General features: G+C 40.1%; 1 protein-coding gene across 1 annotated transcript; it reads right to left on the bottom strand.

The window, feature by feature from the left end:
- Positions 1 to 27087, bottom strand: EPDR1 (ependymin related 1). Its single transcript, XM_030265202.4, has 3 exons — positions 26763 to 27087; positions 2391 to 2599; positions 1 to 364 (listed from the first exon to the last, which is right to left on the bottom strand). Exons 1-3 carry the CDS (start codon positions 27029 to 27031, stop codon positions 174 to 176), a joined length of 669 nt encoding a protein of 222 aa, XP_030121062.2. The 5' UTR covers positions 27032 to 27087; the 3' UTR covers positions 1 to 173.
- Positions 27088 to 27520: the final 433 nt, after the last annotated feature.

The raw sequence follows: 27520 nt of genomic DNA, 5'->3' as shown, positions 1-27520 counted from the left end.
TTTTGTTTTATATATTTTACTCACTTATATGTTTATATTCTCTCTCAAGTGAAAAATTACAGATTCCAAAGAGAGCAATTAGCTTGAAAAACCAGCTTAGATGTCAACAACTGACTACTAATCACCATCCTCTTGGCTAGTATGTGTTTGCCCAGGGCAGCCAGTGTCCATACTCAGCATTCATCTTTCATCCTTGTCAGCTGGGCTGTCTGGCAGGTGCTGGGTGGGGTGAACACGGAGGGGTCTGCGATGCCCGGGTGGATGTCAAAGAAGCGAGTGGAGGTTGTCACGCTGTAGTTCTTGGTGTAGGTTTCCTGTACTGGGTAACAGTCTTTGACGGTGTAAACGCCGACCCAGGATTCCACTGCAACCAACCAGAAATGTGACTACTTTAGGTGACAAGACAAGATCAATGGGTCATGATTTCAGTCTCTTTTAACTCGTTGCTTCTGTTTAACATTGTCTATTCAGATTCTCACTATAAGTTTTTTAAAATTCCTATTCCTTTCAAACATGTCTAGCTGTTCATTATCTCAAGACTACACTCAACACTGATCTCCTCCAGAATGTGATGTAGCAAGTCTGTGTCCATTTTTAAATTTCAGTTTAATTCCACAGTGCGCTAACCTCAGAGGTGTCCCCTTGCTCTGTTTTCTCTCTGTTCCCTGTCATCACCTCTGCCTTTTCCACTATGCTGTTTAGGCAGTGGCAGTAATACCACTGGTGCTCTCTGAATGCCCTTTGTTTTTATCTCTCTTTTATTAACCTCACAGACACCTTCTGTGGTCATTCTTTACCCCTTCAATCATACTCCATTCTGTTGTTTTATGCATTTCAGATCTCTTGATAGCAGAAACTCATGATGTTAAAATTACCAACTGTGATCATAAATCAGCTCCTCTGAAGAATGCCCGTAACAAATTTTTCTAGTCCCAAGAACATTTATTTTCTCCCATAGAGCACTAATCACAGACACTTATTTTCAGTACTTGCAATTTTGTGTCATGGGCTGTAGCACAACCATATTACCAGAAATAAATGGTGACATGAAACACACTTATACTGTATTCAAATAAAGGGTGGCAAGCTAAGCAATATCTGAATATGCCTCTTTTGGGCATGCTAATACACCAACAACATTCTGACCTTAATTAACATGGTTTTGAGTACACAGAAATAGAGGCAACCTTTTACTGAACAAGCTTTCTCTCAGAATTTAGAATAAAAAATCATGGTTAAATGCTACCCAGTTAGCCTGTATCTCCCCTAAACCTTTCATAACTGTAAAAGAAATATAATTTTCACAATCCAAACCAATACTAGCTGAAAGGTATAAAGGTAGTTAGGTAACTTTCAGACATTATGTTTATTAATGATCATACAGGAAAGCACTGGAGATACAAATTAATACAGGATAAAAATCACACATCATTAATTGAATGTATCTGAATATAAATTTCCACAAAAATTACAAAAATTTCAGATCTGAAAATAAAAAATTATTGGAGTGAGTGATAATTTGCCTCTTGCAGAATACCAGAGGATATATCAACCTAGTTACAGAGGTCTAATGATCTTATCCTTCATTCTCTACTTCATTTTTTCTACTTTTAGTCAAGAAAGAAATATTTTCCTCTGGCTTAATGCTCAAGTTCAAAACCAGCCTATATATTAGATATCCATAACCAGAAGTATTGCATTAGCTGAATAGTCCCATAAATTTCATGGAGGTTTTAAAATTATTTTTATAGTTGTCGGGTCATCAATAAACCATAGATGAAACCGAAGCCAAAGTGCAAATAAATTTCTGTGCATTCAAAATCTAGCATACTATACACTGGAAAATTCAGCCTCCTTTCTTCTATGATGCAAGTGTTCAGCTGCCAAGTGCAGAACTAAGCCTTGTGAACAGATATTTCTTACCAGTACAGAGGACAACAAAATTTAGGCATATATTAAGGATTTCAATGTCTGCAGAACCATGTGCAGACAAACACTGACACCTGCTCTGTTTCTGTTACACAGACTCTAGTTTGAGTGTGCCCCTAATTATAGTACCAATTCTTCTCTAGATAAATTTTGGATACAGGCTGCCAGATTCAGACACAAAATGATGCTGTTCCATGCCAAACCCTGTATGATACCAAATACAACACAATCAAGTTTCCTGAACATATTTAATCCTGCTCAAATATGAAATTTTTCTAAAAACTGACATTGTTATTAAAATGATATTCTGTGCACAGGGCATTTTCATTACTTCTTCCAGAGAACTCTATAGAAATATCGAAAGCTAGGGTGAAACACGAATAATTTTATTTTTTCCTGTGCAGCAGATAATAATAATAATAATTTATTATTATTATAATAAAAGAAAAGCATGCACATACATTTCCTGGCTGGTTTTCTGTCAGACCATTCCTGTACCATAACTTCATCTCCAGGTCCTCCAATGTAGTACTGATCTTCATAAGTTGAATTGGCAGGGATATCATATGGATCCCATGGCTCTGTCAGAGCAATCTTTGAACAAAGCTTTGTAACTTGCTCAATCTGAAACATCACCGCATCTTTGTAGAGCAATATGTACTCAAAGAACCTGAAACATTAAGAAAAAGCAATTAACATATATATATATATATGTATATATAGATAGTCTTTTTCTGTCCCAAGCAAGGAACATTGCTGATATGTAAGCTTGCCTTTGACTTCTCAGCATAAAAACATTTCCACTTGCATTAAACTTTGCCAAACTTTGAGAAAAACTAACCAGTTGGGCTGAAATTTCCCATGCTAAAAGTTTGTCTCAGCTGATTCTTTCCAAAATAAATAAATCAGGCTGAACTGGTGCAGCCATTTCTGAGAACAACAGAACAACTTTTCTGAGAACAACTAAGAGAAAAACATGTTATTATTCCTAGTTTTGTTTTTTTGGCTTTTTTTTTTTTTTTAATAACTGTTTCATTAAAAAGCTCCAGTGCTTCCATGTTTTGGAGAAAGGACTTACAACTTTGGCAGGGGAAAAATTTTTATTAAAAGTTGCCCAAATTTGGCTAAGTTATAAGCCTTTGAAAAAAATTTGTTTGCACAGTCTGGATAGATTCAATTCTGCATGAATGTGGTAGAGCCTTCCTCTGTACTGGTTAGATGTGGTATGTGCCATCCTCACAGATGTTTCTCCATGGCAACACACACAGCTTAAGTGGGACATGGTGGTGAAGGGGGAAGTGGGGAAGTACATGGTCCCAAGGGCAGAACTGAGAGGGTCACCCTCCATAAGGCACAGTTTCTCCCAGTAGGTAGTGAAAAGAAAAAGCAGAGGAGTAAAATCGTAAGGCAGAGATAAGGAGGTGTGGAGCTCAATGTGCTTGACAGGCTAGAAGGTGAAGTCACCAGCATGGGTAGTTAATAAGGATTTAAAACTGATTTTCTAATGAGTATGAAGTGACCAAGCCAGGCTCTGAGGAGAGATGAGTAACATTTATATGGACATTTCCATCTAGTTTCTTTTTACAGTGGTCTGCTCTACCACCAGTACTTGTGACATTGCTTCCATACGTTCAAAAAGGAGGTGGTATGGTCCTTACCTTTTAACTAGGCACAAAACCAGACAGAAACAAAAAATCAAAATTATCAGAAGTATCAGCTGATCTTGAATACTCAGCTGGAAAGAGCAGAAACTTAACTTCTCCAGGGTACTTTGCATTACTAATTAGATGAGAAATTGTTCAAAGCGTGTCTCAAATCATCGTCATGCATGCTGTGCATCTTTTGCAAAGGACTTACTGGGGCCACTTTCTAAACCCTCCAAAACTCTGCATTCATTATTACAAGCTTCCCTTGAATATCTCAGCTCAAATATTTGCCTACAGACTACTGTTATTCAGTGACTCTAGAGAAAAGGAACGGAACAGCTTTATCTTCCCATTTGTAATTCCTAGCTTCATTCATAATGCTGCCTCAATTTCCTGAAAAAAAAAAAAAAAAAAAAAAAAGCTTAGGTGTCTTTGGACACAGACATCTTCTCCTTCACAAATCTGATGCTAGTCCGTAACACTATTCATTCTGTGCCACCAGAAAGATGGGAAGTTAGTAGAAAACACTGCGTAATTCACGTAATTGAAGAGATGATGCACAAAAGCAAGACCAGACCCTTCTCTATTTCAGAACTCCCACATGTCTCTCTTTCCATTCCTCATTCTTTTGGGGAGGATGCAAAGTTTACATAAAACAGGGTTGAAACCAAAACAATTTACAGTTTTAATTTTTGCACTACACAATTGCACCAGACAGCAATAACTTCACCTACCACTGACATTGTGGCATTTAAAGGTTGCCTAATAAGAAATGTCTCAGCATGGTTAAAAGCATCTGAGCAACATTCCCACCACTTCTTGAGAGCATCATTTATTCTGCATGCATGGAAACGTGGTCAGGCTAAATGCCCTGAGCCAAACTGAACAGTGAAGGAGAATATAAAATGGGACAAGGAATCTGACATGATGTAAACTGGAGCCTATCTCTCATTCACAACCTTGCAAAACATGGGAGATAGCTTGTCCTGCTTTCCAAGTGGTAAACTGGGAACTTCCCTCACACTGACATGACTCATGCAAAGAGGCTGACAAACTGCAAGGCTACATATGACCTTCCCCATGGTACATCATTCTCCTGCCCGTATCTTAAAATATTCCTGCTTCTGCCATGACTTTTACCAACCTAAACTTGCCTGCCATTTTCTTAGTCAAAGGCAAGGTTTCCACGGTCATGATGTGCTAATGAAGAATTCAGTATCTTTTTAAACTCTTTTCTTACATACATCCAACCTGAGATCACATATGGACATAAATAATGTTTATATCACATTTGGTCCCGAGAACATACAAGAACACTAAAATACATTTATGTGTTTTCAATGAGAGTTTAATGACTCAACTACTCTTCAGCTGGCTCCCCAGCAGCTCCCATAAAAGTGGGATGGGAAATGCTTTACAGAGGAATCTATCACCATATTTGAGACATCTGAGTGATAATACAGTGATTTTGTAAAAGAACACAAAACCTCGATAGATTAGAAAAGCATGACAAACTACTAGGAATAAATACTAAACTGTCACATTTCTTTTTTATTTTAAATCCTCACTTAAAACGTAATTTATTCAGAAATTTTACTTGTATTTTTAACAATCCTGCAGACAGCAAGACGGACATTATGAAACACTGAAGTAAATAAAAATGAGGAAAATCCAAACAAATCAAACTCAGCACTAATAATCTCTCTGGTAGCCATTCTGTAGAGTAAGAGGTTCTACCACGGAGATTTTTGGTTCTGGGAGAGGTGAACAGAACATTTGTGTAAGAGACACCAGCCCTACACCTTGATGTGCTGCTGGGATGAACTCTGCCTCTGTGGTGGCAGGCAGACAAGAGGAGATCTGCAGAAAACCTTGTTCTGCTCACTGTGCATGACAGCCCTGGGTAACCAGGGGCAAGAGTTACACTGTCCTTGTTCAACCCAGATGTGCCACATATCCAAGCTTTATAGAGAATTGCTCTTTGTCCTGGAAAGAGCCAGCACAGAAACCTAAGATTACACAGGATCTGAGTTTAATGGCATATGAAAGGTGAATGGTCAAGTTGTTGTTTTATAAAGAGAAATATTTATCAGCCAATATTAATAGCAAAATGTGCATGAATAGAAAAATTATAATTAAAAAATTAAAAAAAGAAATATTTTTCTCTTTTTGTTTTTAATTAGCCAAGTCCTGAGTGTACTGCCTCTGTTTGTTTTAGGTGCCTGATATTTCATTGGCTTCTTGAGGGGAAGCACAGAGTCCTGAGAATAGGTCTTGGCAAAGAAACAGGAGAGGAAATTATTTTTAATTAGTTTGTTTTTTCAGAAAAATGTAACGTATTTGCAGCCTGCACCCACTTCTAACATTATTTTTATAATAGTTTAATTACCTAAACTGTAATTTCAAGAAAGCCCCAAAAACCAAGTGCTCCAACTAGGCCTCAATTAGGCACCTTGAAACAGATTTGAAGAAGTTACTTGGAAAATTATCCTATTTGACTGACTGAGATTATTTCCCTTCCTTTCCTATCCTATCCTATTCCCACCTACCCTATCCTATGCCTCACCCCCTTGTACACTATGTGACTCTTGCATGATCCTTAATAATCCCTTTGTCTGTGCCTGAAAATTGATAAATCCCAGCATATAAAGACACACATGTTTTTGCTCCCATGCTTTAAAGAATTTCTGGACCCTATACTGCACAAATAATTCAATTGATTTTGCTGGAAGCAATCATGTCAGATACAGGCTGGGTTCAGTACTTTCTTCTCCCACTCTAAAGGTAGTATTTTTCTGAATAAGAGACCAAGTGAGTTAAATGCAAAGCCAGAATACCACAACCACACAATCACAAGGTGAAGTACTTGTGTTAAAGATGTACTGCAAGGGGTGGCTGTGCATCCAAATACTGTCCCAGTCCTGAGACTCCTCATGAAATCTGGGGAGATAGGCAGAGGTCCTTCTCAGGACACAGCCCAGATAACATAAAGACACACTCCTGGACCCTCACAAAGGCCTGAACTAATAAACTTGTCTTCTGAATGGGTGATTTTTTTTTTAATTTTAATAATGCAATTCATAAAAGTGAACTATTTTTCAACATATGTCATTAAAAAAAAATCTTTAATGATCAGATCATGCTTCCAGCTCCTTTTCAGGTGCTCTGTCTGCATCCTATGCTGGGTCCTTCCCAGCCCTGAAGCCTGCTAGCCTACCCATCACCTAACACATCTGCCTGACTCCCAGGGTTTACTTCTGCACTTCCAAGGGCTTCCTTGTGAGAGCCAAACCAAAAAGAAAGGAGCTGCTTGCTGTCCAACTGCCTTTGTAGTGACTCAGAGGAGCAGAGGTGCTGTTAGTGGCCTGGCAAGACCCATGTGATGTACTGAAGAATATCAGACAAGGTCATTTGCTAGAGAGAAGCAAAATAATGGTCTGAGATTGAGACTGAGTAATAGAAACTCCTTCTGTGCTAAACCTGCCTCTGCATAATTTTGCTTTGTGGCTTTGGACAATCAACTTACAGTACCAGAGCCTTAAAATTCTGTTTATTGTTTTCCTTTGATTGCTGTAGTATTGGAGAGACACAAATCTGTGATCACAAAGCAGTTGTGTGAGGCATTGTATTAACAAAGAACAAAACCACAAATCCTGCCTCCAAAAAAACACTGAAACAATGGTAAAACAGACTTTACTGCAAAGCTGTACTAGGGTTTCATGAACCTAGGGCTTTATTTAACCTGTTGATTCAGGGTTCCCAGCTGTACATATTGTAACATTAAAACTTTCATTCATGTTAGCCAGGACTTATATTACCTAGTAGTATAAAGCTACTGAAAATGGAAGCAAAATTTTATGTATTATTTGTATCTGAAATACTGTATTACTCAGCAGGAAACAGTATTTGCTATTTGATATTTCAAGTTGAGGTCATTGCATTTATTTGCAAGCTAACTTTACTTTCTCCTTGGTGATTAAATGAATGCTTGAAGCATCTGTCTGCCTTTGTGGTACTACTTAATTCCTTGCCAGTTCTCTTTGTAAAAAGACACTTTTAAACATTTTGAAAGAAGCTAACCCCACATTTGACTAGAAGAAATTGCCCTACAAATATCCCAAATTGTCTGTCCTAGTGTGCACAGATAGATACATCCATATATTTAATTCTTGAGGTATCTTGTATCCTCTTAATAAAACACCCTACAATTTACCCCAAAATGTGTAAAAAAAATTTTTACACATTTTTTTCTGAAGATGGACTGGGAGAATGGGAACCTTTACTAGAAGCGTGACTACGTAACCCCATCTTCTCAGGTCTTCAGATCAAGAATAGTTCAAGGGAGCAAAGCTGCCAAACAGACATGCAGACAGTTGATAAACACTCATCAGGTCAAGAACATTCATCTGCTTTTGGAAGGATCTGGCAAGCTCATTTCAAAAGAGAGAAGCATTCGTTTTTTAGTATATTTCTGGGAACTCCTTTCCTCTTTTCCATTAAGTTTTCCGTAATTTCAGACTTGTGTTTTTCTTCTGGTATATCAGACCTCAACAACAACAGTAATTTACCATATTTGATCTCACATGTTTGGCAGTGGGGCAGAACTATGGTATATTGTACAAATACAGGACTGTGCAAATACATGTGACAGTAAATGTAATGTGATATTGTGTAAAAGAAGTATCCTTTAGTCTGACTTAAATCACTCACAGATTGTAAAGGCTTTTTTTTTTTTTTTTAAATAAATTTTCAAGGTGATCAGGTGCCGTGGATCAGGTATCTAATTAACAAGGTATATGAGGAACTTTGACCACACTACCAGTTTCTGAAGCAGAGAGAATTAGCCAATTTAAGTTCTGTTAATAATGCAGTTTTGTAGAAAGAGAACCTTAAATACAGGAATCAAAAGCTGCAAAGTCAAAGCTACATCAGCTAAAGGACAACATACTTTTGTGACTTTAATTATGAAACTCAATAAAAAATGATGCAATTTCTTATTATTTTCATTGTTTTCCCATAAATTAGATTAGTTATTTTGGCAAACACTAAGGGAAAATCAGTTCTTCAGCAAGAAGCTTGTTTCCCTTGCTGTCCCGTTTTGGCTATTTGACACTTCTTAATACTCCACCAAGTCACAGCCCTGAGAACAATGCATCGCAATTTAAGCTGAAATTCAGAAAAACAATAAAGCAAGAGGCTACAAGATGCAATGCCCTTAATGGAGAGCATCTGTGTGTTTGCTAAGTAACAGTAGATTCGTAACTGGAGCCCTCAGTAGACAACAATGCAGCTCAAAAGGAAAGGAATGGAAGATGTGGCCAGCATACCATAATGCTTTCCAATGAATCAATGGAATCACCTCCTAGGGAATATGGTATATAATAGCAGAACCACATGATATCAAAATATACTTGAGGTCAGAGATTATTTTCCTGTTATGGGTTTGTAAAAAAATCTAGCACAATGACGCTTCCATGAGTAAGTTAATAATAATAAAGGTTACTGGAAAATCACAGCAGGACTTAGAGGAGACCAAAAAGAGTGAGGAGGGCCAGGACTCACCTCTCAGGATATACAAACAACATGAGGAAATATGAAATAATAAAGAGGGAAATGACAGCGGTACATTATAATTTATTTATTACATTTCTCACCCTCTTTGTGCTATATGAAGAAGGGAAGTAAATAACTCAATTGGAAGAGTTGATGCTCAAAACTGAGACATGGAAACACTCTTTTGAGAGTACAATTATTTTAAGGCTCTCTGCGAGGCTGTAAAGACGTAAGAAATAGGAAACAGAAATTTAACATGTAGAGAGCCAGAAAAAACATGGCTACAATGACTGAGAGTATCTCAAAAAGGGGAAAAAACATACCCAAACATAAAAGACATACCTGTCTTCCTGTTTTTAATTTTACATCTAGAGGCCAGCCAGGAGCCTGCAGCTTGTGCCACAAGGGCTGGCAGGCCCTGGGCAGGGCCAGGAGCAATGGTGGCCAAATCCCCCTAGCACGTACAAATAGAGCCCACAGGGAGCAGTAGAGGCCAGGGCAGGCCAACATGATGTGGGGCAGCTCATCCCCTGCGAGTGTGCTGGATGGGATCCACCCAAGAGTATTGAGGGAGTGCACACAATTGCTCACCAAGACACTTTCCATCATTTCACAGCAGTCCTGGCTCACTCAGGAGGTCACAGTTGACTGAAAGTCATCGAATGTGATCTTCATCTGCAAGAAGGGCAAGGAGGAGGATACAAGGAACTACAGGCCTGTCAGCCATGAAAGGTCACAGAGTTGATCACCTTGAGTGGCATTACGCAGTACGTGCAGAATTGGGTCCAGCCTGCAGGAAAGGCTTGCTTGGCCCACCCAGTCTCCTATGACAAGGGGATCCGCTCAGCAGATGAGGGAAAGGATGTTTATGCATTCCTGGGTTTTAGTGAAGTGTTTGACACCATTATCCACAGCATTATCCTGAAGGAACTGGCTGCCATGGTTTGTATGGGTGCACTATTCACTAGGTTCAACACTGTTTAAAAAGCCGGGACTAAGCTGGTGGTGAATGGAGTTAAATCCAACTGATGGCCAGTTATGAGTGCTGTTCCCAAGGGCTCATAACTGTATGAGTACTGAGGCTAGTCCTGTTTAGTATCTTTATCCATGAACTGGATGAGGGGATCAAGTGCACCCTCAATAAATCTGTAAATGACACCAAGCTGGGCAAGAGTGTTGTTGATCTGCTGGAGGGTACAATCACTCTACAGAGGGATCTGGAAAGGCTGGATCATTGGGCTGAGGTTAATGGTATGAGGTCAACAAGGGCAAGAGCTGGGTCCTGCACTTGGGTCACAACCATAGGAAGCACTTCAGTCTGAGGGAAGAGTGGCTGGAAAGCTGCCCAATGGAAAAGGACCAGGGGTTGCTGGTTGTCAGCCAACTGAACATGAGACAGAGGTGTGCCCAAATGGCCAGGAAGGCCAAGGGCATCCTAGCTTGGATCAGCAAGTGTGATCAAGGTAGTGACTGCCCCCTTGTACCCAGCCCTGGTGAGGCTGCACTGGGTCAGTTCAGTGTTCAATTCTGGGTCCCTCACTACAAGGACATTGAGGGGTTGCAGGGTGTCCAGAGAAGGGAAATGGAGCTGGTGAAGAGCTGGAGCAAAGGCTGACGAGGAGCAGCTCAGGCATCTAGGGGTGTTTTCTCCTGGAGAAAAGGAGGCTCACGGGGGACCTTATTGCTCTCTACAACTTCCAGAAATGGGGCTGCAGTCAGGTGGGTGCCAGTGTCTTCTCGCAAGAAACAAGTGATAAGACAAGAGAAAATGGCGTGAAGTTGTGCCAGGGGAGGTTTAGATTGGATATTTAGAAAAATTTCTTCAAGCATTGTTACAGGCTCAGCAGGGTGGTTGAGTCACCATCTCAGGAGGTATTTAAAAGTCCTGAATATGTGGTGCTTAGGGACACAGTTTAGCGGTAGCCTTTGTTGTTGTTCGTTAATTCTTGGACTCAATGATCCTAAAGTCATTTGCAACATAAACAATTTAATGATTCTAATTGTCATTAGAATTATCATTCTAGTTCTAATTTATCTGGAGTTTTCGCTTAACCTTTCTCTTAACCAGGGTCTGAGAGAAGATATTAAACTGGATGTTAGCTCTGCCCCCTATGAAAGTATTTTACACATCAGAAAGACATAATAGAATAAAGTTCCTTAATTACAAATAAATAAATTAAAATACTCTAAATACTCTCCCTTTTCCACACATGTATTTTAGAATAAAATAATAATAAAATACAAAAAACGTTTTTTCAGCTAGGACTGGGTATTGCAGCTTCTTACACATCTTTTGTTTATAAACAAAGGAGGATCTTCATACGCCATGAACAGACATTACATGCATTTCAGAAACCCTATGATCTTCATTGAGATTGCAAATCCTATCATGAATATACTTGGCCAGTTAGTTGTTTTTCAGTATGCATTCCTGCAAAAAAATTAATCGTGAAGCAGTCTAAGGAACAGATTGCCCTTTGGAACAGACTGGGAGGAGGTCCCTATTCTGATAGAGCAAACTTTTACTTCATGATGGAATACTCCCTGGAAAAATTTGTGAGGATATGCGCTTGTACCAGATTGCTGTCCCAAGATGTAATGATTTCCACCTTCTATCTGCAATGATTTCCTTAAGAGGGATGATTCAGGTCTTTCTGATATCTATCCAATATAAAAAATAAAAAGACTGTGAGTGTTTTCAAGGGAGTTTGGAAGCCAGGCCAGATAATCAGGCGCAACAGTTTGAAAGCTAAGTCCTTTTCAACCTTCCAACCTCCATCCAAAGATCTGAGAATAGCTTATTGTTAAATAAACTTTGTGAAAGATGGAGATTCACTTCACTGGAAATACATGCAACCTGAAATCATAGCACTGAACTACATTCTTCCTCCCCACCTCCAGTGTAAAAATAACTTCACTTCAACCAGAAGTCTTTGTGCAGGTCTTTTTCTTCTTCCTTCAGCAGCTATCAATCAAAAGTCATATTGTTAGGTGTCAGTGTGTCAGCGTGTTAAAATTCCAGGTGGAACTGACTGAAAGTGTACAAAACAGAAGAATTACAGAAAAGAAGGGAATGTCTGTGTAAAAGAAAACATATAATTAGGGAAGACGTTAACTGCTACATGATTGGAAAGGAAATGGCATTTTGCATACATATCCACTGAGAAGTGGTGCAGTGATGATTTAGAAAGGGAAGTTTACAGCTCTGGGTCCATTAGGGAGGTCATTTATTCTGCTTGGCTTAGTCTTGATGAGGCCAATGCTGCTGTTGGTTTTGGATACCTCACTTAAGGAACGGGTAAACAGATATTATATAGTCCAGAGAATATCAAGGACAGTGGGATGTTTAAGAAACAGGACCTATGAAGAAATTGAGCATGTTTAGTCTACAACAGCAAGACTGAGGTATGATGATAAGATAGTGAGTATATCAAAAACTAGAAATTAATACCATGTCCATGTCACCTGAAGCAAGGAGGGCTTACTTAGGAGATACTGTGAAAACATCTGTGTCTTCTTACACTCCAGCTTTTACAAGAACTGGTAAGAAAATCAGGGATCAGGGACAACCCCTGTAAAGCTTTTCTTCTCCAGGATGGAGGAACAGGTTATATGGCAACTTGGGGACCTCCCCAGCCTTACATATAAGCGATTGGAGAATACTGATGGCTGCTGGTCTTTTTTTTTCTTTTTTTTTTTTTGTAACAGACTAGCTCAATCAATAAGTCCTGGTATTATTTCTTGACACTGCTACCTTCATAAAGATGCTGAACAACCTTTTGGGGATGACTTCCTGAGACCACCCAAATGCAACAGTGGCACTCTCTGAGGAGTCTCAGCAGAGGGCTCAATCTTATTTCACACAGGAATTTGAGAGATGGTGCCATCTCCTGCACACTGATGACCTTCAGCTCTGTCTGCGTGCATAATTATCTCTAATTACACCATCACACTGTTTTCAGTGCCTGAATGAATTAAAGGCAGATACTGTCTAAAATCAGTACCGGTGAGATAGGAGTCAAATGAAATGTGTTCAGCATTCACAGGGAATAATTAAATGTTGAACTACCTGTTAAACTTGCTCTTCACAAAACTGTTTTTCCTTGGTCATCTATTGAGTTATTGTGCTTTTTGTTACGGCAGCAACTTTTCCACCTTCGGGGGGTGGGGAGTGGCTTTCAGCAGTCACCACATGCCTACTGCTTGTAGGAAACCTCCATAAGCAATAACCATGATGCAGCACAAGAAACTGGCATGTCCTTAAAAATCAGCTGAGCTGAAAATACGTAAATAATTAGAACATGAAAATTCATTTCAAAACCTTTATCTTCAAGTTATTAGGACCACATCAGTGTGTTTGATAGAGAACTACTTCTCAGGTTATCTGTTAGTCCATCACAGAAACAACAGTTGCTGAAGACACTGCAATCAGCTAAAGGAAACATGGTTAAGCATACATTTCTATTTTTAAGAATGTTAATAGCTATTTCAATTTTATTAAACTCCTGACATGTTTATTTTTCATTTAAGGACAGTTCTAAGAAGCAGTAGCAAGGAGGGCAAGACCTGTAAATAATATTGGTATAAATATACTACATTGGCACAGCTGAAAGTTTTCCATTACTTGGGAAAAGGTCACTAGACCTATTGAACATGTTTAGACTACCCATGCTGCTTAAAACATGACAAAAATAGCTTTACCATTTAGAATCTGACACAAATACAAACTGAAGTCTTTAGCAGGCTGGTATGTTTACCTAATTTTGGGGTGTTTTCCTGACATGGAGCCCAATGTCCTACATGCACACACAGGGAGCTACAGCTTTCTTTGAGCTTTGCCTAGTCATATGAATTTAGAACTTTTGTGTATGCTAGAAGTCTTTTCCTCTACCATTCCTATAATCGTAACAGAAATGAATGCAACTCTTGTTTTAAAAAGAGAAAATAACTTTATAATTATTTCAAAATTACACAGTTTCATATTTGCATATTACAGTTTTTTGCTGTTCTAATTGCATTATTTTATATACCTAATGGGCAGAATTTTCAAAACTGATCAGTGATTTTTAACAGCTTCCTATTTTGGGCATTCAACACGAAGATACTTAAAAAGGGCAAATTTTCAGATGGACAGCATTTAGCATTTTCAAAAATTCAGTGCCAGAGTAATCACTGCAAAATGGAGGTGCCCAATTTTACTAGACACTTTTTTTTTTATTCAAAACTGCACAAGAAACTCCTGAATTCTCTCTCCAGAGAAGCATATGAGCAGAAATCACTTTCTGCCCATCAGATTTTCTCTCTCATCCCTCATGTTTCCAATTGTCAAGAGACAATTGTACTTTCCACATCATAAGAGCAGATCTTCATGTAACTGCTGCTGTTTGCAATTTCCATCCATCAGCTATGTAATTAGAGAAAAATATGGTAAAAATACAGCTCGATAACCCCTTCTCCAAATTATACATTAACCTGACCCAAAGTCTTGTGAAATCAGCCAGAAAAGTATCACTGATTTTTACAGATGCTACATCAGGGGTTCCATTTAGAAGAAAAAAATAAGTTGAAAAAAGTTTAAAACTAGCATGGCTATCAACTTATCTCAAATGGGCAACAAAAAGAAATACTGAAAGGCAAACATAACATTTTATGTAATTTCAACTGCACAAAAATATATTTCCACAAGTTTTACCCAACTTTTTAATATTCTGTACTTTGTGATATTTCTTTTTATTATCCCTTAGAGTGTTCTGGGCCTTGTTTTTAGGCAAAGTAATTAACATCTTTATATCTTTAACAGCAAACACCTAAATTATATGAAACATCTTTCTGTCATAAAAACTCTCCTTGGGAAGGTTTTTTTATGTAGTCTCTTGCTACAGCTAACTGGACAAAAATCCTCCAACTCTGAGAATATGGAGACTCAGAAAAATTAATTTGCTTATGAGAAATCTTTGGAGTGTTTTCATTTATTAATTTGTTTTCTGGTCTGCTGTATTGCTTGGGATACTTGATCTCCCACATTCTCTGCAATGCATTAACCATGTAGTTGGACTCATCCAGGGAATAGGAAAGTGGTTCCTGACTGAGGGAGGTGCTACTGAAGCAACCAGGGGGAGAGAGGATGGAAAAAACCTTCTGCACCAACCAAGTCTCATGTTGTTACTGCCTGCTTCAGTGCTCTGCACTGCAGGTGTGTCTCAAGGGCGTTGTACCTGGAGGCTGCTATGATCTGGTCTCACAAAACTTAATTTCTACATGTGCTACTCCAGTACAAACAGTTTGGGCTAATGATGTGAACTGACTTCACTCCTTATATTTGATACTTGTTCATGCACTGTACTAAGATCCTGGTAAGCATCATATGCATACTGTAATGATGAGATGTTGTTTCACTTTTCATAATATTTTAAGGGACATTAAAAAAACACCAAAGACTATCTACAAAAATAATCTATGGAGTTTTACAGCCTGAAACTGCCTTTTCATATCTGGGGGCATGAATCAGGCTTGTAGGCCTGATTTTTTATCATTCTTTCAGAGGAAGGAAATCCAAAGAACCAAAGTGTGTTTCAGACGTATTAAGACTTCCAAAACACAACAAGACAGGAGGTCTCACTTGACCCACCATGGATCCCTCTACTTGGCTCCAGATAAGCAGTTGTGGCAGCTACATTTTTGAGGCAGCGCCTCAAATATCATTTGACTGTACATCACCTTGACTTGGCTTGACTATGCTAGCACAACTTATGTGACAGACTGGGTACACTGGACATCTCTAGTGACCAACTGTTTTCTTCTTCAGAGGACTAGATTACTTACTTTAAGAATTTAGGAACTTACAATAACCTGGCTATGAGGTACATATCTTGTGAAGTCACCTACTCGTACACTCAGTGAAACTAACAGAAAATGTGTGTGAGTCATAATAATAAACAAAGAATACACACAAATGTATTGAGAATTAATATCTTCATGCTCACATTTGGTTTAGAGATAGGCAGAGCAGAAGTTTAAAAAAATTAGGAATTTTTTATCTTCTGCTGTGTTGAAGCAGTTAAGTGGTCGCCTACATTTTCCCTCTTCAATAGCAAGGGGATAAACTTAATGTAATAGGGTGACTCTGCTCTCATACCCTTATCTCCTTTTACCTTCCCTAATTATTTTCTTTCATCTATTAAAAAAATACCTCACCTTCACACTTTATCAATGTATTATCCAAGTTTGTGCCTTCCTCTATTTTCTGGAAGAGACAGGGTATCAAACCAGTCTAGCATTGCAAATCCTGTGCAGTTTTGGGCACAGGTACTTAAAACGATACAAGGAAGTGTCCAAATAATCACAGAATGCTTTGGAGTGGAGGGGACCTTAAAGATCATCTAGTTCCAGCCCCCTGCCATGGGCAAGGACATCTTCCACTAGACCAGATTGCTCAAAGTCCCCAGGTACTCTCACAGATAAGAAAAAGAAATTAATTTCTTGTAGAGAAGATGTAAGTTAACAAATCTGGATCTAATTAAATAGTGATACATTAATTTTGAAACAAATTCTACTAAGAATTCCTCAATCTGTACAGAATTCTGCTCTACAAATAAGCATCCTCTGAGAATTACCATAACTGCACAGCATGAGTAAACTTTCCAGTGCTGGCTGCCTAAAAGTATGGCAGAATCTTAAGTTTCCTGGCAAGAAAAGTACCTGAATATGATAAAACCACAGTTGCAAATATTATTAGGAGATACTGAAAGAATGAAAAATGAAATCTTTCTTTGTTGTGTTCACTGGGTGGACTCCGGTCTCCATATGAGTGTTTAAAAACCTTTAGCACTGCCATGCACAAAACTGCTGTTGGAAAATACTGGGGAAAATCTGGCCATTCCCCCTCAGAAACATTAATTTCTGAAACAACAGGTATCCATACAAACAGTAGGTCTCCATGCAGACAGACTACTTTAGAAGAAATTTCCAGCTGTTTAGCAGCTATGCAGGTCTCATACCAGCTTTCCTGTGCAGTGTTTCACCAAAATAAATGGCAAAGCATGACACATTTTCAGAAGCCCGTGCATCTGCTGAGCCATCTGATTTTCAGATGAAGTAGCAACTATGAATTCCCACAAAGAACTGACAGAAGGACAGCAAATTAAGGCATGCTAAGTGTGAAAGTACCAGAACTGACCGAGTAAGGGATGGGTAACATCAGAGACTAAAACCTCAGTGGAAAGTCTTATTAGTGGTTTATCTTCCTTGCTATCCTTTTTCTTTCTTTTTTTTTTTTTTTTTTTTTTTTTTTTTTTTACTGCAGCTGGTCCCAACCTCTGAATAAGAACAGAGTAGAATGAAGATAGAGGTCTTTGTACTTTATCTTGCTGATAAAGATTACATTATGTGGAGGTGTTTTGGGGCTCTTTTTATCTTACCCCATTAAAGCCTGAAGAAAATGTACATTACAAAATGGTTTGTTCCAAATAGACAATTTGGAAAATTAGTTACAGACATCACAAAACTTTTCTTGCTAAAGCAGTTGACTGTGTGTTTTGAACATACACTCTAAAGTATGAAATAATATTTGGCAACAGATAAACAGATTCTGAAGAGTACATTACTGCACTAGAAGTCAATCATTAAGGGTCAGTGAAGCTGTTTTTGAAATGATTTACTTGTGAACTATTCGACTGACCAAAAGGTAAATATGCAGGGTATTATTGCAATGTTATTTTTTAAATTAAGTAAAGAAGTAAGTAACCTTAATAAGAGATGTTGCAATACATGTGGTAATATTGGTCTTCTGCATTGTTTGCTATCTATCACATTATCACATTCCACTATGAACAGTCCTCAGGAAAAATAATATATATAGAAAATAAGATAACTAGTATGTAGACAATATCACTTTCCATTTGAGAAGGGCAAATGAGTTTAATGAACTTAAGGACAAGCCACTTAGATGTTTCATATTAAAAAATAATTTTGAACAGCAATGAAGAGATTGCTTTTGTTTATGATTTAGGGAGAAGCTACAGCAAAAAAGTTAAGCTAGAGTCAAGAAAGTTTCAATCTTCTAATATCCAAAAGAAGACAGCAATTGAGATTTTTATTACTTTTAGAACTCCATAAATATGATGTCCTCTTATCACTCTTAGATCACTCTTTGGGGACAGTTGGGTTGAACCAGACAGCTATGCAGTCCTACATGTATTTCTATTAAGCTTTGAAACGTTCTTTTTTTAGTTACAAAACAAAACAGAAATTTAAAAAAATGCAGACAGACCTCCAGAATCGACATAATTTGGTATCTCTCAATGATGTTTGACAATCTACATCATCTTCACTGCTGGAATCTTACAGGTTATTTTTTTTTTTTCAGACAAGAAACGAATAATCCCGAGATCGTTCACTTTCATATGCAAAAGAAATAAGCTATACACATGCAGTGTGGCATCTGCACACATATTACCATGAATTTTCAATCACTCCTTCAATATGGCAGTGTAGACCACTGACCCTCAGGCACAGGGTTGACTGAGGTGATTTCCAATCCATGCATCCAGTTTCTTCTGTTCCTCCACATGCAAAGAAGGGCAGCAACTCAGTGGGATCCAAGTTTCAGACAATCATTAAACCAACAAGGAGCTATTCAGTGGGGAAAGGCAGAAGGCTGGATGGAAGTTCCCTCTGGGCTGGATTTAGCCCACAAAACATAGTCTGGATGATGCCAGAATGGAAGGGTAAATTTCATAAGGAATGAAAGGGATAAAATAAGCTTTCATGGAATGAATAGCTAAGTAGCTCCCCAGACATATGAACTCTTAGTAGCCAAAGACTGAAAAATTGTAGTAACTACAGTGTGAGCACTGTACAAGAAGAAAATGCCTGCCAAATTCATGTTTTGATGCCAGAAATGTTTAAAATCATGAAAACACATAAACACAAATCTGTAAAAGCATAAATATGGTCATTGCTAAGTTATGGGAACAACCCTATTGACTGCAGGAATGTTGCTAGTAAAATTCTCACAGCAAAACCAAGAATTGCTCAAGTTACCATACCTTTCTGACTTTTTGCGATACACGGGAAGCACTTTTAATAATCAAGTTGGACACAAAGCCAAATGTCTTCACATAATCCTAAAAACAATGATTAAACTGATTCTCAAATAAAGGTTAGCCAGGGATTTTTGTTAATGAAAGATGAAAAAAAAGTGTGAGTTCACATGAAAGCAGATGATTCCTTCTTTCTTACTGTAGAAGAAAACCATAAATTGGGTAGTAAAACCACCTGTAGTAAGAAAACCATAAACTAGGTTTTGGACAAGGACATTTTAGGCTGCTGTTGGAAACCCCCAATTTACTCCTGAGTGCGAATGTATAAGAGGTGCCAGCTCCAGATACACTACTTAATACACCACTAAAAACAAAGACTGTCTCTCATGTTGAACTGTCTGCACTTTCACACATGGGAACAAATTCTTGCAGAAAATCCTGTTCTAGGCCTATGACTCTCAGGTATGGGAAGGTGACCATGATACAGACAAAGAAGCATCCTCTGGAGCTTAGGACAACACAAAATTTCCCTGTGGAATCTCAGATCTTGAGTCAACATACCTACATCTCCCCTGGGACCATGAAAGCGAGGCAGTGAACAAAAACAACTGAAAGAAGCAGGGCTGCTTGGCAGAGGTGAGGAGAAGTTTCACTGGCCAATGGTACCTTCATGTTATGCAATGCCATGCTGGGCATAAAGCTCCTTATTCTAGAAGAGCCAAAATATCGCACAAAGTGTCCCTGTTTTACCCAGACATCATCCCCTCCCCAGCACATCAGACACCGTACCATGCCTTGAAAACACTCTGGAGGAGAAAATAATTTCCCCTTTGAGTAAAGAAGAGCAACAGGTAAAAATACTTCATGAGAGAGAACTCCTCAAGTTGCTGAGCATGCGATTCCTTGCAAATCTACAGGTAAGGCCAAAATGAAAGTCATCTGAAGACAGGGATGAAGCTGATCAAGATGAGGAGTTGGATTGTTGTTGCTACAGCTACACAGATTCACAGCTGGGTGGCCTCAAGTCTGAATAGCTCAGTATTATTTATTATGCCATGTCAAGGTTAGCCACCAGTTAGTTTATAGCAAAATAGAGAGGCTAGAAGGATACCTGAACCATAACTTCTAATTTTCAATCAACCAATGACTAGGCATACCAAAAAAGGCATAAGAAGGAACCATTTCACTGACTTCACTTGTCTGGGAAAATGTCATCCAGTTGAAAACCTGTCCCATGCAGCTAATGGATAAGACTGTTGATATGCAATACAAATCAGGCCTCTATCTGGGAAACAAAACATTTTTTTATTTTTTTTTTTTACCTCACAGAAACCCTATATTACAAAATTCTGGTTTAGCCTTCAGAGGAGATACTTTTTCAGATGAATGGCCTTTGGTCCTATGAGAATAGGTGTGATGTTGTCAGTTGTGACATCCAAATTGCATCAGGCCTCAAGCTGAATGGAGTCCAAATTAAGATCATGAATATAAAGATGTCTTTCATTGTGTTTGTTTAGTTGTGCAGTCACGTCACCATCAGCTGTCTGTGACCACAGAACACTGAATCTCTTTTTATTCATGTCCACTTTAAATCTCTATCAGAAAGAAAAAAAAAAAAGGAAAAAAAAGTGAATAAAATTTACAGTGATTTTATATTTTGAAAACATTAGTCCAAATTATAGATACACAGGCATATTGTATTTTCAGTGCAGTCCTGGTCTTGCCATAAGTTTTTGCCATAATGTCCAACAGTACAAAATGAGGCATAAGTTTCAATGCAAAAATACATTATTTCAAAAGGTTCAAATAGACAAGCAAGAGATAATAAGAGGGAAGAAAGTAATTCCCTAGATTTAAAGGGTTCAGATGGATAAAATGCTTAAGCGAATCTACTATACCAAGTACAACATGGTGTTAAATGGTGACTACCATTTAACATCTTTTAGAAAAACAAAACATTTTAATCAGAACCTCTGTTTTTTAACAATATCTAGTAAACAATAGCTAGAACTCATGTGGTAGTAATGACCCCAGTGAGTGTATGACAGTGGTTTTTAAGTACACCAACCAGTGCTCTAGCAAATTATCAATTTGAGGTCACTGGACACTTTATCCACATTTTTTCTCTAGCTTTAAAAGGTTTTGTGGATCCTGCTACTTTGAATTTAAGAGCCACTTTATTCTGTTCAGTTTGGATGTGTGCTATGTTTTGGTATTGTATGAAATGGCTCCAGAGCACTCAGCATAAACAATGGTTTCAAGAACACTACACCAAACATTTCAAAGCCATTTCAAAGCAATGGATTTGCTTTTTTCACACTCAGGTGTTTTTTCTGGTTTTCTTTTTTTTTGGGTTTTTTTTTTTTTTTAATAACTAACAAAACTAACAAAGATTTTGTTGTCCAAGGAAGCACAGCACACAAGACAGAAAACGCTTTGCTAAGCTAACAGTTCCCAACTTCCTCCAACAGAGTCCACTTGTTTGTTACTGATGCAGTTCAACCGCTGAAGAATTTCAACTGCCTCTCCTGAGCAGTGTTTTCATGTCTTCCCAATCAGCCCACCTGTAACAACAGAAGCAATTAACTCCAGTGCCTTCCTGAGCTGTATATCCTGGCCAACTTCCAACAAGCCTAAGAACTTGGAAATGGGAACGATTGCTGCTGCCTGGGAGCAGAAGCAAACAGAATGAACAGCTGGAGTGAGATGAGATGCTCCTCCATGCAGTCATCATGGGCCACAGCTCCCTCCTTGTACAATGCCCTTCTCCAAGGAACCAGCTGCCTTGGCAGGGAGCATCACTGAGGGACTCACGAAACTGACTTGTAAATGGGCTTATGATGGAAATGCAGTTGAGGCTTTTACAGCCAACCCTCCATACCCACCACACAACTCTCATTAGAACAACTGAGGCTTGCTTCAGGGTATTGCGTGGCATCTGACAGTCAGTGTGCATCCAGCATAGCAGCCTTACAAAGCTACCTTTCTAAACTCACAGTCATTAGCAGCAGCACACACTTGAAAGAACTTGACACCTATAGGAGGTGAGTAAATGCAGGAGGTCTAAGTACCTTCCTTCAGATCTTGTTATCAGAAGCAAGTTATATACACAGCAGCTTATGAGGAATTTTAGGTCCCAAGAACTCAGGTTACATTTAGAGAAACTGCTGAAAATTCATTTCTGTTTCACAGCAAATTAAGGGTCTCACAAGTCTGCACACTCTACATAATCTTTAAAAAATGGAACTTGGGTTCCTGGGCAACTTGGCCAATTCTGAAAATTTTACCCGTGACAGTCTTTCATTCCCCAAAACATTAAACTGCAGAAACCACTCCCAAAACCAAGTCTGGGAAACAAATTTGCAGTTGCTCAGCGTAGCTCAATACTTAGCCTATTGAGTCACCACAATGACCACAGAACGGATGGATTATACGATTTTAATAGGTCAGACACCGCTGTTTTTTCCTTTACAATCACACATCCTAAAACAACTAAAAAGTAGTTGAGATAAGTCAGACACGTGTGCCCACACTCTGTTTATTTTGAAAAGTCATCACCTCTTCTCCAGATGAATGTTGTTATATTTGCACCTGACCTTATGCTGCCTCTCTTCAGTCAAGGACAGGGATTGACACACACAGGCAAAGAGCCTGCCAGAATAAGAGACTTATTTCTCTAAACATAGCTTTGTCACTCCTCCATCACACCAGCAGTTTGTGTGGCCAGGTGAGGAGTTTATCCTCCCCTTAATTGTGCCTATCTTTTGCAAATATGATTGAACTAAAGGAATTTGACAACATGCAGTTCTCTTTTGAAATTAACACTGATAGGGCACCTCCTGATTGTTTTTCTGCAGTGCAGCTACAGTTTTTAAGACATTAACCCTGACAGCTGCAAATAGACAGGCATCTCAATGTGCTGAGTACTGTACAACAGGGCAAGGAGGTTACTGTTAAAATACATGCATAGAAGAAAAAAAACAAAAAAGCATTTTCTTCCTCCTACTGACTTTCTTGACCACATGGAATTTATTTTCTTCCCACCATCACATTTCTCACAGGACAATATGTTATTGGGCCTTCCTTGTAAATCATTCTGCAGAAAATAGTATGGAAGATAAGTGTGGAATTCTGTGAACACGGCATGTGGCAAGGAACACTCCAGCTCTCAAACACCACCTGTACTATTTCTGCTCTGCTTCTCACTTCGTGCTTTTCTTTCTTCATAACTGAACACTAACACCTGTTGCATGGCTTCAGCAGTGCCAAAGAGCATACCCCTTGCTCTATTTCTCCAAGAAAATGAAAGGTGATGGATGACATGAAGTTCTGGCCACAGTGCAGTCAGTAGGATTTTTTTGTTTGGACTTTTTTGTGCCAGAATTTCCCACCAATTTGCAGAGATGTCATACTCAAATCTACACCATTTGAAGTTACCTTAAAAAGAAACTCTTGCCCCAGCTGCAAACCATGCTGGTGACTGCTACCTATTTTGTGAAGTGTTCTGAGATAGTGGCAAGAGAGGGTTGAACAGTAGTGAGGAAGGTTTAACATCCAGAGAGCACAAAAGGAAGTAATTTCATATAATAGGCCATAAAGGATTAAAAAACATGTTCTGTGTTTAACAGCATGAACTCAGCTTTGCCTCAAGAGGTCTAGGGAGCTGTTTCAAGTGTTCCCCTTTCAAATTATAAATGGAATGAACTAGTCCAAATGGGAAACAGAACAATATACTCAATGTTTGTTTTCTTTTCTCTTCTTCTGGTATCAGTATCAGCTGAGCACCACACAAAACTTTAAGGTTGTCCCTGCCCACCTTGTCTATCCCCAAAAATTTGATCCTGAAGGAGAAAGAAGCAGCAGCGCAAGGCATGCTGGAGAAAACAAAGGAAGTAGAGTGTAGCTAAGGCTGGGTCTGTAAAAGAAGTGAAAAAGAAAGCTCAGAAATGAATCCAACTGGAATAGGTTCTCCTCAAAAAATCTCAGCCTAGGATCACTGTTGGTAGTTTTTACACTTTGAGCCACAGTGCAGGAGCCAAATGTGGACCTAAAGAAACACCCACCCAACAAGCTGGTTGAAACCACAACTATGACTTCTCCAATGAACTGGCTCTGTTGGCTGTCTGGCAAGCCAGGCATGTGCCCAGGTGGCAGGTGACACAGTGCAGCTGGACAGTGGGAAATGGGCAGTCTTCACCAATGTGGTCACTGCATCTCAGGTGATCTCCAAACAATTGATGGACAAAGAAGTAGCAAATGGGCGTTTACCTTATGGCTACTTTTCTGGAGTTGAGGTAGGTATGAAAATGCCACATGGCAGAATGCATGAATTTGAAACATAGATCTACAATAAAACCTAAAAGTTTCATGTTTTCCTATGGTTATGAGCCTGCAAGCCATTCCACACAGGCAAATAAATCTCTGTGTCCTTGATTAACCTCAACCAATAACTCAAACAGGGCTGTGTCTCATTAAGGTCCACATTTGCAAGCTTCAGAAAATGCTCTGTAGAAAAATGTGGCTGTTGGCCAACCTGATTGCCGCACATAAGTTACATCTGATAGGAGGAAAATGTGAGAATTTAGACTGAAATTTCCTTACAGACCATGGCAGCACTATTTTTCTTGTTGATTTTGTACTCACTGCCTCAGCATAATTACCTCTTTCTTGTCAATGTCAAAACGGGGTGGAGGAGAGGTTATTTTTCAAAAGACAGAATAAATTCCTTGTGAAATGAAGTTGTGATCACAATTCTAGACCTGATCCAACATATACTGAAACGAATGGGAGACTTTCTGTTGACTTAAATGGAAGCTGGGTCATGCCCTGAGCAGACATTACTGCACATATGACAAAACCCCTCTCCAACTTTGGATGGCAGAAAACATGGACCTGGAAACATTAAAGACCCCTGAGGTCAGATATTTGTCTACAAAAACAATCTAACACAGCAGAAATCAACAAGCACACCTGACTGCACTCTGTCTCTTTCTAGCACTACCAACCCAGACAAAAGTGCATCCACAGCAGGTATTTATCAAAAATGTAAAAGGATAAGATCTTGGAAAAAGACAAAAATGTGGCCCAGAGTCCAAAATGTAGAGTAATTATTCAATCTTAAAATAAAGTTTTCAAGTAAAATACATATAAGCTTGAAGAAATGAGTGTAATACAACTTAGAAGCTAGAAAAGACTTGCATAGGGCTTTGTAGCAGAATTTTATGGTTGTCAAAAATTAAAGTCAGCCTAGGACTTGCAGAAGAAGGGAAGTATGAACACCGCATGGCCAGTGTCAGACTCTGTCAGCAGATCACCAGCAAACACCTGTATGTTGTTTTTACCATTCTTCATACGGCTCCTATGCAAATACAGTAATGAAAAAAGCTTACAATGAGGGACAGGTAAGCCTGAAAATGAGACACACAAAACAGTTCTACAAGTGTCAGGAGATTTGGAGGAAAAGGATCACAGAAGAGCATATGCTTTGGAAAGATTAAAACAATTACTGTGCAATGTTGATATGAAATTGATTGTCAGGAAACAAAAATACAGCAGGAAAAAGGAATATTGATCTTCTAACAAGAGAGACCATTAGTTTGGATGATACAGCATTTGTAGGCTGGTCATTACCTTGTCTCACACATCCCCAGGATGGATGCACTATTATTTGAACAATCTGTAGGTGGAAGAGGCGGAGGTATGGGCAGACCTGCTATGCTTACACTGTTTTGACATGTTGTCTGAAAGTGATTGACACTCAGTAGCCAGAAAGGTCTCGCTCAGAAAGGCCTCTCCAGGCCAATCAGTTCTCCCACCCAACCTGAGCTCGGCAGGCTGAGGAAGGGAAAAGAGGCTCTTCTTTAGTCAACTTTGTTCTACATTTGTTTTTCAGCAAATCAAGAAACAGATAATGACACAGGGATTTTTTGGGATTAGTTATGGGCTTAACAGATACATCCTGTATAAATGAAGAATAGGAAGATCCTGCAGGGCTGTGCAATGGGAAAGAATACACTGTACCACATGTAATGGATGCATCCTGATACCATGGCACTGACTTAGGACCAAGCACTGACAAGGACCGAGAAGACACAGAGAACTTGTAACTCAAATTTATTAGCCGATTACTCAGCTAGTGCCTCCTCCATTACTCCATAAGGTTACTCATATGTTTGAGTATAACCTCTTCATAATACCTCATAATACCCATTACACTACCAACTTTTGCATGTTTCAAATTCCACTTAAATAACAAAAGAGATGGGGGGGGGGGGGGCAACTCACACTGTTGATCATAAATGTCTCGATATACACACACATATATCTACACGGAGGATGGATGCAAACCACGCCGGTGACAGGTTTCCTAGCGCCAGCTGCTCCCAGCACGCCGCTGCCTCGCCTGCCGCCGTCCCCGTGCTGTCTCGACTCAGGCAGGGGAGGAGCCGCCGGCAACGCGGGGCCCGAGGGAGACCCCCCCGGGCTTGGCATCACCCACACCCCTCGGGAGGCGCCTCCGGGCTCCGGGCCGACCCTCACCGCCCCGCCCGGCCCGGCCCGGCCCGGCCCCGCCGCAGGTCCCGCCGCCACCTACTTCTTGCAGGGGATGAGCGCCTTCCTCTCCTCCAGGATGCGGAGGCGCTGGTTGGGGCCGTCGTAGGTGACGGCGGCCCGCGTGTTGCGGCCCGAGCCGTGCTCGTAGAACACGGTGCGCCCTTCCCACTGCCGCGGCGCCTGGCACGGCTCGGCCCTCGCCGCCGCCGCCGCCGCCCCGCGCAGCAGGAGGACGCCCAGCAGCAGGAGCAGCCGCAGCGGCGGCCCCGGCCCCGGGCGCTGCCGCCGCCCGGCCGCCGGCCGCGCCATGCTGCGCTGCGCTCCCTCGGCGCACGGCCGGCCCGCACGGCGCGCAGGCGGGCGGGCAGGCTGCGCCGGGGGGCGGGCGCGGCCCGCCTCCAAACCCGCATCACCTCGGCGGCCAGAGGCGCGGCCGCCACAGCGCCCGGAACGCCGCCGGGGCACGGGGCGGCGCGGCCACAGGCCGCCGGGACCCTCGCCCTCTCACGCCTCCCTCCCCGCAGACGGGAGGGTCTGCGCGCCCCGGCCGTGCCCACAGGGGCAGCGGCGAGCTCCAAGCCCTGGGTATTCTGGGTGAGCTCGGGGAGGGACGGGATACGCGAACTGGAGTGACCTGCTGGGACAAACGGCTTTATTGTTGCCCTCGAGGGAGGCATTTCAGTGCCTCCTTACGGACAGTGTCACCAAGCATTCCTTCACCACATGCATTCCTTCATTTCCCACTGCCCTCTTAGGTGTATCACCTGTTCTTTCCTGCCTGCTTTTCTCACCCACTAA

This window comes from Taeniopygia guttata, chromosome 2 (genome assembly GCF_048771995.1).
Source record: "Taeniopygia guttata chromosome 2, bTaeGut7.mat, whole genome shotgun sequence".
In the NCBI taxonomy this organism is placed as follows: Eukaryota; Metazoa; Chordata; class Aves; order Passeriformes; family Estrildidae; genus Taeniopygia; species Taeniopygia guttata.
The sequence above is the reverse complement of the archived record's forward strand: the minus strand, read 5'-3'. Positions and strand labels throughout refer to the sequence as shown.

Coding starts and splice junctions, on each gene's coding strand:
- EPDR1 (XM_030265202.4), bottom strand. CDS start 27,031: ATGGCGCGGCCGGCGGCCGGGCGGCGGCAGCGCCCGGGGCCGGGGCCG. Junction 2,600..26,762: donor GCGCTCATCCCCTGCAAGAA/GTAGGTGGCGGC, acceptor TTAATGTTTCAG/GTTCTTTGAGTACATATTGC. Junction 365..2,390: donor CAGAAAACCAGCCAGGAAAT/GTATGTGCATGC, acceptor GGTTGGTTGCAG/TGGAATCCTGGGTCGGCGTT.